At 47.7% G+C, this 11,928-nt stretch overlaps 3 protein-coding genes across 3 annotated transcripts in view; 2 read left to right on the top strand and 1 right to left on the bottom strand.

The window, feature by feature from the left end:
- The window catches only part of NADK2 (NAD kinase 2, mitochondrial), a 63,393-nt gene extending 60,858 nt beyond the window's left edge, over window positions 1–2,535 (top strand). Inside the window, exon 11 of the mRNA XM_019531962.1 lies at window positions 2,089–2,535. The gene's annotated coding sequence lies outside the window, so the exon portion shown is untranslated. The remainder of the gene's footprint in view (window positions 1–2,088) is intronic.
- Window positions 1–9,221, bottom strand: part of SKP2 (S-phase kinase associated protein 2) — a 25,751-nt gene extending 16,530 nt beyond the window's left edge. The window contains exons 1-3 of the mRNA XM_019531958.1: window positions 9,094–9,221; window positions 6,774–7,033; window positions 711–822 (exon numbers count right to left, since the gene is read on the bottom strand). Coding sequence (XP_019387503.1) covers window positions 711–822; window positions 6,774–7,033; window positions 9,094–9,101 — 380 coding nt within the window. The 5' untranslated portion in view covers window positions 9,102–9,221. The remainder of the gene's footprint in view (window positions 1–710; window positions 823–6,773; window positions 7,034–9,093) is intronic.
- Window positions 9,222–9,382: 161 nt separating this feature from the next.
- LMBRD2 (LMBR1 domain containing 2) overlaps window positions 9,383–11,928 on the top strand; it is a 38,307-nt gene continuing 35,761 nt past the window's right edge. The window contains exon 1 of the mRNA XM_019531956.1: window positions 9,383–9,493. The gene's annotated coding sequence lies outside the window, so the exon portion shown is untranslated. The remainder of the gene's footprint in view (window positions 9,494–11,928) is intronic.

Below are 11,928 nucleotides of genomic sequence, written 5' to 3'. Positions count from 1 at the left end.
CCCGGGGGGTGGGGGGAAAGAAGACTGGGAGGATCCCATTGCTATGTACATGCCTGGAGGAGGCATGGGGATGGGGGTGCCCCTGGATCTGTGCGCAAAGCAAGCTGGAGGCTGTGCTGGGCTCTTCCCGGCAGGGGGGCAGGGCCAGGGCTGCACTTGGGCCAGTCAATGCTGGGGTAGGGGGGGCTACAGCCCCCTGGGGAATGTGTACAGCAGCAGGAGTTGCCCCTTGCCCCCACCAGATGAGGGTCTCACAGTTCCATCCCACACCCCCCTGCCCACTCCCTCCCTCACCACAGGCTATTTTATCAAGTCTGCCCCCTCATGCCCCTTCCCTGCTGCCCCACAGACATACCAGCCAGATGCTGCTCTGCAAACTGCCAGGCTGCATATCAGCAATCAGTTCAGTATTGGCCAAGATGGCTTGTTAATAATCGGCCATCAGTACCGGCCCAAATATGTACTGACAAAATTTTTATCAGTGCACCCTTAGCTTTTATTGTTATGAATAAGTGGCATAAGCCAGAATATTATATTCCTTTGGCTACAATTATTTACTTATGTGTTTTAAGGATTCTCTCTTAACGTGCACAAAATCCTTATACAGTTTAAACCAGCTTAAATATGCATGTCAAGATGAACAAGATCATTTCACAATCTTTAGAAAGCAAAGCTGCCCTGAATGCTTACAAGCAAAACACAATACTCACGAAAGGTGATACCATCTCTTGCAAACCTGGGTAACTTTTAGCAGGTCATTTAGAGGTAAATAAGCAAAGATTCCCAATAGTAATTCATCTGGTAGGGCATCCCAAGAAGCACCTTCAAGAAAAAATGAATTTTACAGGGAATTAATTAATGTAAATTAATTGACATGAAAACCAGAGGACAAAGGAAAAAGCCTTCTAATTTATCACCACCTCATTGCCTTAGGCAATGCAAATACCAATACCCTGCTTATATACTTTCAGCATTTCCTTATTGGAAAGATATTACAATTACTACTCTTATCCATGATGGTACTAAGTGCACCCCATATACATATATACAACAGTATACAGGTTTCCCTTGCTTTTATGCTGTACATGTGTTCCTGGAAAATGGTGCATAATGTGAGTTTGCTTAAAGGGAACCCACTTTACAAAGTAACACATAGGGACACGTTCTAAGACCTCAGCTGCACCGACCCCCAGACCCATTTCTACCACTTTTACTAGACAATTTTGCTACTTGCCAACAGCAGACAGTACACACAAGCACAGTGCACTATCATAATGCAGATGGCAACTACAGAAACGTGTTGCAGACAATGAGCCAGGAGCACAGACCACACAGGAGACTGTATTTTGGTGCACGTCACTCCCACAATGCACCGCACACAGCAGCTGCTGCAGGCTTCCACCACACCAATCTCATAACAGTGAATTTACCTTGCATATAACAAATTTTTGGTATAAAAAAGGTCATCGCATATGGAACCCGCATAAAGTGAGGGAAACATGTATAGATATATGCAACAATAGCTGCCAATGGTACTGTCATTAGTTATTTTCTAAAGCTTCTGTGGTCAACCTATGTTACTTTTTGAAAGTTTGTAAGAAGTTCTAAAGTCACAACATCTTATTTTTCTGAAACGAACGTTGCCATTGCTTATGTGCAATTAGCTCTTTTTAAACAGAAGTCCACAACTCTCCTGAAAGCAGTCTCTATAATACATATGATATTGCTATATTATCTAAGTTTTCTGGGTTTTGGCTGGTAAATTCTGAAGGGTGCAATTCTAGAAAACACTATTACTGCTGCAAAGGAATCTGGGTTTTTTTTGCCTTGTTCTAAATGTGATAGTCTCTCTAACGGTGATAGGAGACAGTATTCATTTTAGGTATGAACTTTATGCAAAGATGATTGCACACAAGAGTTTAAAAAACAAGCCCCCCCGCCATAAACTGAGTAAAACTCAAAGTCAAAAAGGTTTAAAAAATGACTGGATATTAGGTTGAGAGGTCAAACTGAGGTCTTATGAAAGCACTGGGACTATTCATTTCTTAAAGCAAAACCAAACCTCAAAACAGTCTATTTTGTTGCTAGATGAATGTTTCTGAATAGCTACACTCGGCTGCCCAGAACTGCTGTATTAGAGCTGTAGAATGCTTGAATTCCAAAATCCTCTTGAATCCCAGTTGAAGAAGTCACAATAGAAGCTGCCAACAGTCTCTGCAAAGCCATGGGAAACCTCTTCCTCAGAGAAGACACCTCTCTCCAGAGGTAATGCTGAACTGTGGCCCATAGCAAGGCAGCTCTGTACACTTGGACAGATTCCCAGCAAAGGCAGTTGCCAACATCCAGTCTTTCAAACAACTTAAAGAAGCTCCCTCCTTTCTTTTCATGTAGGGCCACCAGAAAAGGAGAGGGTCATGGAGCCCATAATCACCAAGCAGTTAAGAACACAAGAACTGCTATTTCTGGGGTCAGTATCCTGTGTCACACAGTGGCAGAGTGAAGGCTGAAAGCGAGAGTAAGTGGCATGACCGGGGTTTTTCCGAGCTTCCTCTCACTTGCAATTTCCATCATTTAAGGTCTAGGAAGTCCTGATTCAGAGGCTGCACCCCAAACTCCTATGTTCAATAGCAATTGATATGCCTTCCCTCCAAGAATTTGTCCAATCCCTTTTTGATTCTGGTTGAACTGTCAGCTTCCACATCTTTGGCTACCAGTTCTACACTTAAATTACGTGCTATGTGAAAAAACTTCCTTTTGTTAGTTTTATACCATCTGTTATTTTCATTTTATGACCCCTAGGTCATGTACTGTGAAGTAGTAAATAATAAATCCTTATTTATTTTTTCATCATCATTTAGTATTTTGTAAACCCTTATCATGTCTCCCCTCAATTGCCTCTTTTTCTAAACTGAATAGGCCTAGCTTCTTCAGTCCGTCCTCATATGAAAGCCCCTCCATACCAGTGATCATGCTTGTTGCCATTCTTTGGACCTTCTCTAGTTCTTCCAGATCTCTCTTGAGGTATGGAGACCAAAACTAGGCACAGTATTCAAAGTATCTACACACCATGGATTTATAAAGGGGCATAGTGATAATATTTGTTCAGAAGTCCCTTAATAATTCTTAGTATTTTGTTTGCTTTTTTGATGGCTGCTGAGTACTGAGCTGATGGGATTTTTTGGCAAACTATCCACAGCGACTCCCAGATCTCTTCCCTGTGTGCTAAGAAATGATGTAGAGCCCATCACAGTGTAAGAGCAGTATGGGTTATTTTTGCCCATGTGTACCACTTGACAATTATTTATACTAAATTTCATCTGCTATTTAGTTGCCTATTCACTCAATAGTGCAAGATCCTTCTGTAGTCCTTCAGTCTGCCTTGGTGTTTACCACTTTGAATAATTTTCTGTCGTCTGCAAATCTGGCCACCTCACTACTCACCCCGTTTTCTAAATCAGCAGTGCTGGTCCCAACAAAGATCCCTGGGGGACCCCATTGTTAACTTCTTTCCATCCTGAAAACTGAGTATTTATATTTACTCTTTTGTTTTCTATCCTTAACCCAATTTCTGATCCATGAGTGGACCTTCCCTGTAATCCCATGCCTAACTTCATTAAGAGCCTCTGATGGGGAACTTGCAAAAGGCTTTTTGGAAGTTCAGATGTACTGTATCAACTAGGTCACCTTGATCCACCAGCCTGTAGTTTCCTGAGCACCCTCTAGAGCCATTTTAAATATTGGAGCCGCATTGAAAACCTTCCAGTCCTCTAGTGCTGAGGCTGTTTTCAGTATGGTTGTATGCTACAGTTAAGGCAGTTTCCGAGCTGATCTCCTGCAGGAGCCTAGAGTGGTGGTGCCCAACCTTTTTGTCCAGCAGGACAAATGGGCAGTGCCTGGTCTGTCCATAGGCTGAATCCAACTGGTGGTCCCAATCTGAGGTTCAAGGGGGGCATGGCCCATGTGGGTAGATGAGGCTACATCCCCCTTGGACCTCAGATTTGGGGGGAGGAAGGGAAAAGGGGAATTTGGAAGCAGGGGAGAGGCAGCAATAGTGCCACTGCTCCCCTGCTGCCAAATTTCCTGACCCATGGGGAGTCCCACAAGCTAGGTCAGATGGTTTAGTGGGCCACATCTGGCCTGCAGGTCAAAGATTGAACACCCTTGCCCTAGAGGGAATGCCATCAGGTCCTGGTAATTTGTTGCAGTATGGTTTATCCATATCCTCTGAGACCTTGTCTGCTGACACCTCAGTTTGGGTCAGCTCCACAGACTTGTCCCTCAAGAGGAATGGATCTGGTGAGGGAATCTTCTTATCATTTTCTACAGCAAAAACAAATGCAAAGAACGCGTTTAGTTTCTCAGCAGTGGCCCTGTTATCCTGTCATTCCTTTTGCATGCTCTAGCAGGTCATCTGCTTCTAATATACATAAAGGAATTTTTAGTGTTACTTTCTATGTCTGTAGCAAGTTTCTCTTCAAATTCTGTCTTAGCTTTTCTTACTACAGATTACTTGATTTGCCAGAATTTATTCCTTTTTTTTTTTTTTTAACCTTTCCTCATTAGGATTTGACTTCCACCTTGTGAAAGAAGCATTGTTTCTATTTAATGCCTCTGCAGCTCTGCCATGTAAGCCAGCATGGTTTTATTTTGGTTTGCTTTCCTTTTGACTTGCACTATACATTTACCCTGTGCCAGTTAGGGCCTTACCTAAAAAGCAAAAGACCCAGGTTTAAAATCTTCTCTCTTATCTCCCACATTATAAACTATTTTAGGTGGGATGTTCTTTACCCACTGTGTTCAAGCTGGGGCCCTGCCCAACTCAAAAAATAAAATGAAGATGAATAGGATTCAATTACAGAATAGGATTTAATGTTCACAGGACCACAGAGATCACCAGAGGGAACATGACTAGTCTTCATGGTTCGGGCATTCATATAGTAGGGGAACCTCCTGGGTTACAGGTCCTACTCTCAAAATTGTTTCTGTGTTTTTTCTACTGGCTCTTGAATATAAATTACAAAACCAGTCCTTTGAGCAAACTCTAACCTACAATACCTCCCATCTAAGTGACCTAGCCACTAAGCTACAGGGTCCAATTTCCTCTGGTGCTCTTTGTGGTCCCTTTTTTTTTTGATTCCTTGCTGCAAAGTGGCCTACCTTCAGTGGGAGGGTGAAGGATACCAGTAGAGGTACCCGGATATACTGGTCCCTTTCAGATCGGTATTGATAAAAGGAAAATTGACATTATTGACAACTGGCTATTTTTGGTCGGTATAGCCAATAACGTCATCGATGAATGCCACACGCACAGCTACAGCATGCACGTGGCCAGAAATGCAGCCTGGCAGCTTAGAGCAGCATTTGGCCAATAAGTTGTAGGGGGGAAGGGGCACGGTGATCGAGGCTCCTCACAGTGAGAGAGGGAGTGGGATGGGCAGGTGCTGACCAAGAAGGGTAGGGCATGGGACAGAGCCACAGGCAGCTCTTCTGGGGGGTGGAGAGGGAGGATAGCTCCCTGCTGCTGCACACACCCATTGGATGGGCATGGGGGGGCATGTGCCCCCCAGATTTGTGCACTGGGCTCAGGCAGGCTGCCTGCTGTGGGCTCAGGCACTGGGCTGGGGCTACGCTCAGAGCAGGGCAGGGCAGGCAGCAGTGGCACTGGGAGGGGTGGCTACAGGGTGGGCTACAACCACCCAAAAATTCCCTGTAGCACCCCCGCCCACCCTTAGCACAGCCCCAGCCCTGTCCCTCTGCCAGGAAGAGGCCAGCACAGCCCGCCCCCAAGCCTACAGCAGGCAACCCACCCTTGCTGCACACAGATTCAAAGGGGGGGGGCACATAACACCCATCCCTCCTGCAGGGGTATGTACAGTGGCTGGGAGTCGCCCAGTCACGTTCCTTGTATGAGCTGCCTACGACTCCATCCCACGCACTGCCCTGCCTAGACAGCACCTGCTTCTGCCCCAGACCCATTCTCACCCTCACCACAGGGGCCTCTATCTGCACTCCTCCCCGCTGCCACAGACTTACCAGCAAACACTGCTCTCTAAGCTGCCGGGCTGCATACTGGCAATCGGATCAGTATCGGATGATATGGCTAGTTAATAATTGGCCATCGGTATCGGCCAAAAAAATTTATCAGTACACTCCAACCACCCAGAATAACTAGGGTTCTCTGCTGGGAGGCTGGAGATGCAGGTTTGAATCTCATCAGGCACAGCAACAGATCGAAACCAGGCTTCTCATCTCCTAGATGAGTGTTTTAATCCTTAAGTTATTATGCAGAGGTGGGCAACACCACTATCCTTTTCTCTTCCTGAGGAAAGCCTGTTTTAAAAAGAAATGGACACAACTGTATTTTGTTACATCCTGCTGTATGTTAGGTATGTTCTGAGAGTGCCTAGCAGATCGGAACCATTACAGATGGAGGTGGAAGAATACAGAATTTTTGAATTGTGAGCAAACTTCATCTTGTGCTACATGCTGAGCTCTACAGACTGAGGCAGCTTTGGCCACACAAAAGCTGAAATATGAGCTGGATTTCTCTTTAGCTAGAGCATTTTTTTTTTTTTTTTAACTGCAGTTTTGAACTTGACTGCCTCAATTATACTAAAGCCGTTTTCAGAACCCAACTTCTTTACTGAAGTCCAAGATCCACTGGATCCAGCAACCAAAATCCAGTGGTCTGAATCACAGTATGTGTGACCTGAAATACCTGACCCACAGTCACTGTCACAGGCTGAGAGAAGCCAGGGCTGGTGTTACTCTACCTGACTCTGGCTCTCGGAGCAGCCTAGGCCTGCGTGCAATCACAAAGTCCTTGTCCTTCTCTTTTACTTTCTGCCGTTTCTGAGGAGGAGAGAGGGATACGAGTAGATCCTGTGGGGTGTTTTCACTTCCCAGATGCTCCTTTTTAAGGACAGACACGCCCATGCCCGAAAGTAGCTCTGATGTCTTGGTAGGATCCCATGCCCACGTGAAACTTGTGAAAACATTGCTGCTTGAAGCTGGGATTTCCTTGAGATGTCTCCTGCAAGAAGACAATAGGTTACCCTCAGAAAAATGACAACGGCCAACATGCCTACCCCTAAACATCATACTAAAGAGAATGCAGATAGACCAGAAAGAATGGTCATGGCAATTCCAGCTACAACCCCTACAATAATCCAATGCCTCAATGAAAAACAAAAATATGATTTAGTAACAATACTTTTTTATTTCTATAGCACCTACAAATCTCACAGAGCTTTACAAACATCTACACAGCACCTCAAATTGTAGATCCCCATAGAGAGCAACTGGGGACCAATTCTTGTCAATACATTGAAAAGAAAATGGGTCAAATGCAACCTTAACGTCAGGGAGAAAGCAATGAAGAGAAGCAAAGAAGAGAAGTAATCAAAAAATCAGGCAACAATTTTGTTTTTGATTTAGCTGCAAAATTGGAAAAAAAAAGGAATTTTGAAGAGTGGTGTCACAGTGACAGGGCTTTAAGCAAAAGCATCACAGCATGCCTGGTGGTCATAGACGGAACAAAGCACTTTACCATGGAGGTCAGGAAAGCCATCAGGCGCAGCTGAGAAACAAGGACTGTTTGATAGAGGTGCACAGATATATTGGTTGTATATCAGATCAGCACCAATAAAAGGAAAATGAACATTATCAACCTTTTTTCACAAGCCAAGGTGACCCCAAATACCCCCCCCATTCCCTTGCTGGTGCGCCAGGCTGGGCTGAAGTGGAGCAGCTGCCACAGCATCCTAGGTGCTGGTGCAGCATGGGCTAGGGCCAGGGCAGGTGTTATAAAAGGCACCAAAAGCTGGAGACATGACTGGGGCGGGAAGGGGCCAGCAGAGTTGAGCTGCCCACTCTGGCCGGGCTGGGGCCATCTGACCCAGCTGACTTTCCTGCCCTTTGGGCAGAGGGCTGCACCCGATGATCTCATGAGGTCCCTTCCCGACCTAACGTTTATGAGATTAAAATGCCCAGAGACCACCCAGCAACTTCATGCTCAGGCAGTTGCCCCTAGACTGGGGTTGAAGGACAAGAGCTGCAAATGGTATGGGGCACTTTTACATGTGCTCCAGAAGGGGTGGGGGCAGTGCTTTAATTCGAACAGCTCCAAGTGCTGCTCTAATTAAAGTTATGCCGTATCTCCTGTATCAGCATCTCTACACTTAGAAATGGTGGTGGAGGTGCTTGAACTAAAACTCGTTCAGCGAGCTATTATTACTAAATATCAGTTATTAGATCCGTATGGGCTGATATGCCTAGTTAATAATCAGCTTCTGGTATCAGCCAAGAAAATCTTTATCAGTGCACCTCTACTGACTAAAGAGGAAAGACCCATCGCTTATTCTAGTGCATGGGGAGGTCAGCTAAAAACATTGGGGGTAAATGAAGAAATGAAAGAACCATGCTGAAATTCAGCTAAGTTTTCTCTCTCTACATATTACAACTATTTGCCAGAGGAAGCAATGGAAATTTCACTGGTCAGGAATCCTAAAATGAGACAGCAAAAAATTCAGTCACTTCACCTACCTACATCCACTCTGAGCAATTTAAATCTATGGCTGTTCATAGGGTCCAGTTTAAACATCTGCACCAAGCCCTGTTCAGCCTGCATTATTAAAACCAGTGTGCATGCTGGGCCAGGAGAAATCGAGTAGGTCCACAACAGTCTGCTGGCCCCAAACATTTGGGAAATACTAGGCTGCTGGGAGTTGAATATAGGAGGTGACACAGATCACTGTCCTAGCGATCTTAATTTATCATTGAATGGTGGTAAATACTAGCTATCTCCTAGGAGCGAGCCGCACAGCTCAGCAACAGGGGCAAATGGCTGGAATGACCTGGGTTGTAATCCCAAGTGAGGTGGGGGCTTCCCACGCCGCGCTCCGCTTCCGGGCCAGCCCCGCGGGAGGGCCAAGGAGCCAGTTACCGCGCGCTCTGCCCCTGCGGGGAGCAGAGACGTCCGCACACACATATGCATGCATGCCGACGCGTGTTGCCTAAAGGATCAAAGACGACGCAGACAGATGTGCACTGAGCGCGCGCTGGGGAAGGACCCGAAGGTCCTCCCGTCCTCACCTGTGCATGGTGCCCCGCAGCAGATGCACGCACGGAACGACCCGGAGTGTCCGCGCGCGCCACCGCCCCGTTCCCGCGCTCGGCCGCCCCACCCACCCCCGGACAACGTTCGATCTCGCCGCGCGCACGGGGACGGAAGCGGCCGCGAGGCCTACTGGGACTTGGAGTTTCGCCGCGGCCGCGAGGCCTGCTGGGAGTGAGAGGCTGCGCGGCGGCCGCGCGGCCCGCTGGGAGTGGGAGTTCGAGGCTGGGCTCCCGGTAGGCCTTGCGGCGGTGACGTGCGGGTCGGCGAGCGGAGATGTCCGCAGTGCCGCTGCCGGCTGCGCCAGACGTGGGGTGACGCGGAACCAGCGCGGCCGGGCCAGGTCATGGAGCGGGCTGCCGCGCCCAGCGACAACAGGTGAGCTCGGCTCGGCGCGGGGGTCGCATCCGGGGTCTCCGCCCTGCCCTGGCGGCGTCAGGGGTACACACGGCTGTGGTGCTCGGGGCGGGGGGGGATGCACACGGGTGTGATGGCAGGCGGGTGTGTACACAGGTGAGGCTTCATGGCAAGAGCCCCTGTGAGAGCCGCTCCCGGCTGGGATAGATGCAGACCCGGGCCCGGCGTCCTAGCGCCTTCCTCGGCCATGGGGGATGATCTCAGCGTGGGACCGTCCCTCCCATCCTGGTCCGTTCAGGCAACGACGTACACGAGCCTGACTCTGCCTTGTCGGCTTCTCCCCCCAGGGCAGGTTCACAGGGACCCCGGGCAGGCCTTGGCACAGGTGGTGGAGCGGTCCTCTGGTTGTTGCTCCCCCCGCAGCCTGGTGAAGCAAGTGGGCAGCAGAGCTTAGTGCGTGGGTTGCTTTGTCCTGGCTGTTTGGCTCTAAGCACCACTGTGCTAGTTAAGAGCAGGGCAATAAAGGCTTATGGACATGGAAAACTGGCAGTGTGTTGACGTGGGGTTCAGCCCACTTCCTTTTGGGAGGCTCTTGCTGATTCTTAGGGCCCAGCAGCTCCACCCAGGTATTTTAACTCACTCATTAAATACACCCACCTGGACATTGTTCAGTTTGTTTTAAACTTCCTGTGTAGACCAGGTGTGGAGATTCAGATCCAGTCCTGGTTTCAGCAGAGCAGGTGTTGACTGCATGCCCTCAAGATATGTTATGAAATAGTTGTGGAGAAATGTGCGGACTGAATGCATCCTGGCAGCTCCTTTCCCAAACAGTTAATTGTGTCCTGGCCGACACAATTTTACTCTGTAATTATTTTGTGATGTCAGAGAGATGCTAACAAAGTTGAAAGCAGTGATTGATCTGGCACAGCATTGTGTGAGCATTGGACTCCTGTCAATAAGAGGCCCATGCTCATCGAATTGTAGAAAGATAGGGCTAGAGGGGACTTCACAAGCTCATCTAGTTTAGCTCCCTGCTCAAGGCAGGATCATCCCTGAGTAAACCATTACAGCCAAGTTTCTTTCCAACCTGTTATCAAATAATCCTCCCCCCCCATCACCTCCCCCCCAAAAAAAGTATTTTCTTTTCCAGGCTAAATCGCTCTGTTGTTTCAGCCTTTCCTCACAGGTAATGTTTCCCAGGCCCCTAACTATTTTTGTCACTGTGCTGGACTCGTCCCAATCTACCTACATCCTTCTTGAAGTGTGGGGCCCACACCTGGATACATTACACTAGGTGAGGCCTTGCCAGTGCTGAGTAGAACAGAAGAATCACTTCCCTTGATTTGCAAGTGACACTCCTGTTAATACAACCCGGTGTGCTGTTTTTGTAACAAGAGCATGTTGTTGACTCATTCAGCTTATGGTCCACTGTAATCCGCAGGTCCTTCTCTGTAGTACTGCAGCCTTGCAAGTCATTCTCCAATTTGTATTTGTGTATGCAGTGATTTTATCCTAGATGTAGGACTTCGTGCTTGTCCTTGATGAATCTCATCTGATTAATTACAGACTATTTTTCCAGTCTATCCAGGTCCTTATAGATCCTAGCCCTGCCCTCCATTGTGTCTGTCACTCCACCCAACTTGGTGTCATCCACAGATTTGCTAAGTGTGCACCTAGTCCCATCATCCAATTCATTATAACAGTATTACTTTATTTACTCAAATCCAAGACAAGTGTTTTTTTTTTTTTCTCTCAATCAGTATGGGGGAGGGGACAAAGCCTCATCTTGGATTCGATTACCAGGTTAAGGCAGAGGGTGGCTCAGCACTGGTTTGGCCCTGGCTTACGGTTGAAGTCAGAGCTGAGCTGCTGCTTGCCCCAGGCCAGAATATCTTGTTTGTTGAGGGAGGGGGCAAATGGCTGGGGTGAGTAAAGGGTAGCAGAGGAAAATGGCAGCTTATCCCTCACCTCCTGCTCCCCTTCCCTCCAGGTGCCCCCTCCCCACCTTTTTGCTTCATCTCAGATCCCTTCAGCCCAAAATTCAGCCTGACTGGGAGATGCTGCTTGTTCTCCCCGCTAGACTTACCTGAGGGTGAGGGGTGGAGAGGGTGGGCATGTAGGGGTGATCAAGGGGTTGGGAGGGCAAGCTGCAGGGAGGCAGGGAATGGGAAGTCTGGCTGCGGTAGGCAGGCACAGACGTGGAAGGGCAGGTGGCAAGGGAGTAGGCAATAGTGGGGTAGGGACAGTGGGGAACAATGGGTGGGGCTTTTCCCTCTCATCCCCTGCCACAGCAGTGGGGAAATGAATTCAAGACTATCTTCCACTAATTACATTTTCTACATGGAAAATTTTATAAGAAATTCAGTTTTCCATGTAGAGAATCTAGTTACTGTGGGGGAGGGGAGTCATCTTAAATTGAAAGTCATCTTGAATTTGGGTAAGTATAGTAAATGATA

The sequence above is a fragment of the Crocodylus porosus genome, unplaced genomic scaffold (assembly GCF_001723895.1).
Source record: "Crocodylus porosus isolate Cpor-Errol unplaced genomic scaffold, CroPor_comp1, whole genome shotgun sequence".
In the NCBI taxonomy this organism is placed as follows: Eukaryota; Metazoa; Chordata; order Crocodylia; family Crocodylidae; genus Crocodylus; species Crocodylus porosus.
This window is presented reverse-complemented; position numbering and strand designations above follow the sequence as displayed.